The 4,582-nt window shown below is 33.9% G+C and overlaps 1 protein-coding gene across 1 annotated transcript; it reads right to left on the bottom strand.

Annotated features, from left to right (window-relative positions):
• Positions 1-424: 424 nt before the first annotated feature.
• On the bottom strand, positions 425-1,947 carry LOC129727600 (UPF0687 protein C20orf27 homolog). Its single transcript, XM_055685583.1, has 3 exons — positions 1,626-1,947; positions 1,521-1,566; positions 425-1,464 (listed from the first exon to the last, which is right to left on the bottom strand). Exon 3 carries the CDS (start codon positions 1,435-1,437, stop codon positions 874-876), a length of 564 nt encoding a protein of 187 aa, XP_055541558.1. The 5' UTR covers positions 1,438-1,464; positions 1,521-1,566; positions 1,626-1,947; the 3' UTR covers positions 425-873.
• Between the last annotated feature and the right edge of the window lie 2,635 nt (positions 1,948-4,582).

The following is a 4,582-nucleotide window of genomic DNA, read 5'->3' as shown; positions in this document are numbered from 1 at the left end:
ACACGTAATATTGATTGGAGGTGTTATAATTGATTGATTGGTTCATTGTTTCAGAGGAATTTCAATCACAAAATCAGCCATTAGTCTCCGAGTATTATGAGACTGAAAATAGTCGAGCTTCATAACAATACACATTCTTACCAAACCGATGCCCAGGATATCGATTAAATGGCAGCTCTGCAAAAGTCTTTGGTGTACAAGAATTATCTAAGAATCGAAATATGCAACTCAAAACTCAGTGTTCTGAGCGCTAAAAATTGCGACGATGGAACTTGAATGTACATACTACAGCATATAAACATTTTACACCTCGAATGGAACATAAAGTTTAGCATTACCTGGGTCCGAAGATAGAGCCAATAATATATTGTGGCATAAACCTAAATTACGATTTCTCTTAAGTATCTTCAAAATAAGTGCAAGATCAAGTAGAGCAGCGGAAATGAAGTCACTCAAATCATCACTCTTATTCTTGTTTACGGTATCGAAAATTTTGCATTTCCTTTTCGTTCGAATTGCATCTTTATTCAGCTCATTGAGTATGAGAACTACATCTTTTATTTTGTTCAGTCGATCTTTAGAGAGAATAACTAACATTTTTTAAAGAGTATTCCCGAATAGAAATTAAAACGAAACAGCTAGTCGTTTTTCTTTTTGGTTTGATCCAACCCCGTAAATTCAAAATGTGATGATGACACTGTATGCTTTTTTTTTCTTCTGCTATATAACTATTTATTTCGTAATAGAAATGTTTTTTAAGATAACTCTTAATAATTGATTATATTTGTTTTAAATGAAAATAGATGGTCTTGATATTTGTTGTAGTATCTAATACGAATGCTTTAACATGTAAAATGCTACGGTTACGATTGCTTAATCATTTTTGCTAAATCCTTGCCAATCCGAAAGTTCCGAATCCGCATCATCTTCTACTCCAATTACATGTATTCCATCTCTTAGCATAGGTGTACCTTTACCACGTCCTAAAACTCTAGCCACTAGCATTAGTTTTAATTTAGTTTCATTATTGCTTCCGTTCAGTACAATTATCTCCCTCAAAAGTTTTTCTTTATGAGCAAACAATTCTACTTTAACATCGTAATACTTCTTCCCATCTTTATTAGTGATTGTTTCACTAAGAAACTCGAGCAATCTGCAATTGACATTTGGATGTCTGGATTCATCAACCGTAAAACTAACATTCGTTCCATCTTTTAAACCTACTTCTTGCAACGCATATGCCGGGATGTTCAATTCAATTCGATATCTATGCTTTATCTGTAAAAAACCTAAATGGACCATAATTGTATCACCACCGGGTGACACCCGATAGATAATCGTGTTATCATGAAGCTCGTCATTTATCACTGTTGCGTCGAAATGAACGTGATGGTCATGGTGGTCATGATGGTCAAGAATGTGATGACCTTCTTCCATTTTTGCGCGCTCCGCTCCACACAGTGTCTGAAAATATTGTCTCCAAGTCTGAAGTTATTTTAAAATAATCATGAGTATATCACCTTCTCCTTTTCTGCGAACACCAGATCTGAGTGATTTTTGAACGAACTAAAACAAATTTTACGTTATTTACAACAATATCTATTTAAAGAAATTCAAAAACATACTTTTCTGTTTGAGACTGAAAATTCCTTCAATGGATGTGTCTTCAAATCACAATACCGTTCTGCCTGACTCTCAGGTTCTTACTTATAGGAAATGCTCTCAGTTGGTTGGATTTAAAAATCTTTTTTTGGCACAACTGCTTGCTTAATATTCTATTCACACTCAATTAATGACAAAAAGGCAATGTTGAACAGCAAAAAAACTGAATCAAATTTAGTATAAACTCTAACGTTTGATATCTGCACTCCCGCTTTATGATGAAGACTGTTCATAGACTGCCTCACGCACGAAGCTTGCTTTCGGCATTGGCGTTGACTGCTATCAAAGAGATTTCGAATTACATAGCAGAGAGTGCATATGTGTTAGTGAGTCATTCGCAAGAAAAAAAGTGACAGCTGCATTCAATGGATACGGAGCGTCGAATGGAAGGTTTTGATTTAAAAGTATTTTACCTGCATAGTTAAATAATTTTTCATTGCATATTAAACTTTCCTAATATTCACAGATCTCTGCACAAAAAATTAACATCTAATACTTTCCAAAACACTTTGGTGTCTTTAAATGTTCCATGTGAAGAAACTTTTTTTTATTTGTTTCCTAGTTCGGTTTTTGTATGTTTCGATTTATACAGTCGCCGTTCGATAACTGCAAGTCTTTTAACTGCAACGCTTTTTAACTGCAAGACCGATAACTGCAACAACTTTGTAGTTATCGAACCGCAATCCGTCAAATCTGAAGTCAAAGTCATATTTGACATTGAAGTGACAAATCTCGTGGGGGATTCTAAATGCATTCGAAAATAAAAATTGTTGAATCTCTAGAAACATTTCAAAAGGACTTCATTTTTCTCGATTTTTTTCGATTCCGTTTACTTGTTGTCTCTTCATTCTAGATGGGAGATTATAGATCTCCACTATTAATCAATGAAGCCAAATCACCATGTTATGTGGTTCAATTACCGTAATTATTATAAGACAAAAAAAAAATCCTTGTGCATTGTTTGGCTAGCTTTCACGTCACGGATCCTGCTGACATTGATGTTGCTTTTACTTGCGTTATGTCAGCGGTTCCGAGCTTTCTGTCAAAATTTCATTCATGAATTGAGTTCAGAAACGTCTCGTAAAATGGTTTTCTGTAGTGATGAACTTTATCTTCGCCTACATATTGGTTATGTAAAGTAGTTACTAAAACGCAATAAATTATGATGCGAAATATGACTATCAAATTGATTAATCAGAAAGCTTACCTATTTTAGTTTTCTGCTATTTTTTGCTACTATGTACTTCATTAAAAAAATACATTTCGACATCATTGAAAACAAAAATGGTAGTGGCGGACCCCCCTCTAAATTTTGGCATGTGTCAAGTGTTGCAGTTATCGAACGGCATTCGATAACTGCAATGTAAACATGTTGCAGTTAGCGAACGACGACTGTATTTCGATTCTATAAAATAAATATTCGTAAATACTAAGCCAACGCAGATCAAATATCAAGGTCGAAATCTATTACTTGCTCAGTAGGTATGGATTCTAGGTATGCATTGAGATAAATAAATTACAAAACAATCTCTTGTTTGTTGAGCAATGTAGGATAATTTACTGACTCAAAAAATGGGTGCATATCGCAGGTTTACCACTCAGTTTGCCATTTATTATCGTTGTAGCGATTTGAGATTCCATAATGTGTCATTTTATATTTCCGTTCTGTTCCTTTCATGACAAAAAATTTTTTCGAATATCTACCGATTAGTGATTTTCATTTTATTAGAAAATCCCAGGATCATAAATATGCCTGGTACTGCGAAATAACCGAATATTGTTATATTGATATTTTTATTTTTTAGCAATGTAGAATTTAACATTAGATTTAACAAGGTTTTACTTTTGCGCGTACTGAATTATATTATGTATTAAAAACAAATTTGTTATGCAATAAACAAACATGTAAAAAACATTTTCAATGCCCGATTTTTATTTTGAATGAGCTTAACTAAGTATTATTTGAAATAAATTACTCTTGCTGATCCATTCTAAACCTACGGAACTGTCATTTTTGCCTGCTCAACAGGTGACTAATACAAGTGCCCTCTAATTTACGATTGTAAAAACGGCAAAAACGCGATGTTTCGGTGCTCTGTATAAAAAAAACGTAAAGCATTTGGCCTCCAATCGCTTCGGTGATTTGATTTTTTTTTTAATTTTACCGAGGATATGTGATTGATTGAATTTGGAGTAGCACGAAAAAAAAAAGTTTCCTGTGCAATCGTACCCCGGGGCACGGTAAAATGTGTTGATTTTATTTGCTATTGAATTTACAGTATTTCTCAAACATTTCAATGTGAAGTGCAAATATTCGGAATTGAAATAAAATAAAGAACAGTGAAATAAATGGCAAATTACTTAGTTTTCTATCGTTTCCTGTATAACTCTTATATTAACTTATACCAAAACAAAGTTAACATTATTTATCTCAGAATAAATTTATTAAAGCCGGCGCATCTCTTCGAAAATAATTGCCGTACATAATTTAATAAATTCGACCATTACATTTTCGCTTTACAACCACTTTCTAATCGACAGCATTGGCCGATATCGTATCGATATTTACGGTATCGATACCTTGGGGCTTAAATATCGTTATTTTTTAGCGATGCAAGCGACTTCAATATCAAGCTGGATCGATACTTTCACCCCGATATTTTTTTCGATACTGAAGAGAAACTATAAAATCGCGAAATATTGTTGATTGCTGCAAATTGCCTAACGGAAAAGCCTTGTAGGGGTGCGCGGATATGATCCATCGCGTTAAAGTCTTCTACAAACAGTGCAGAAATTTGGTTTGTGCTCTTTTTGTAAAAAAGAAAGCTGCAAATTGCCTAACGGAAAAGCCTTGTAGGGGTGCGCGGATATGATCCATCGCGTTAAAGTCTTCTACAAACAGTGCAGAAATTTGGTTTGT

Source organism: Wyeomyia smithii, chromosome 3 (assembly GCF_029784165.1).
Source record: "Wyeomyia smithii strain HCP4-BCI-WySm-NY-G18 chromosome 3, ASM2978416v1, whole genome shotgun sequence".
Lineage (NCBI taxonomy): Eukaryota > Metazoa > Arthropoda > Insecta > Diptera > Culicidae > Wyeomyia > Wyeomyia smithii.
Note: the sequence above shows the minus strand (reverse complement) of the source record. Positions and strands in the feature narration are given on the sequence as shown.

Bases quoted from the DNA above. Each gene is read 5' to 3' on its own strand.
- LOC129727600 (XM_055685583.1), bottom strand. From the start codon at position 1,437: ATGGAAGAAGGTCATCACATTCTTGACCATCATGACCACCATGACCAT.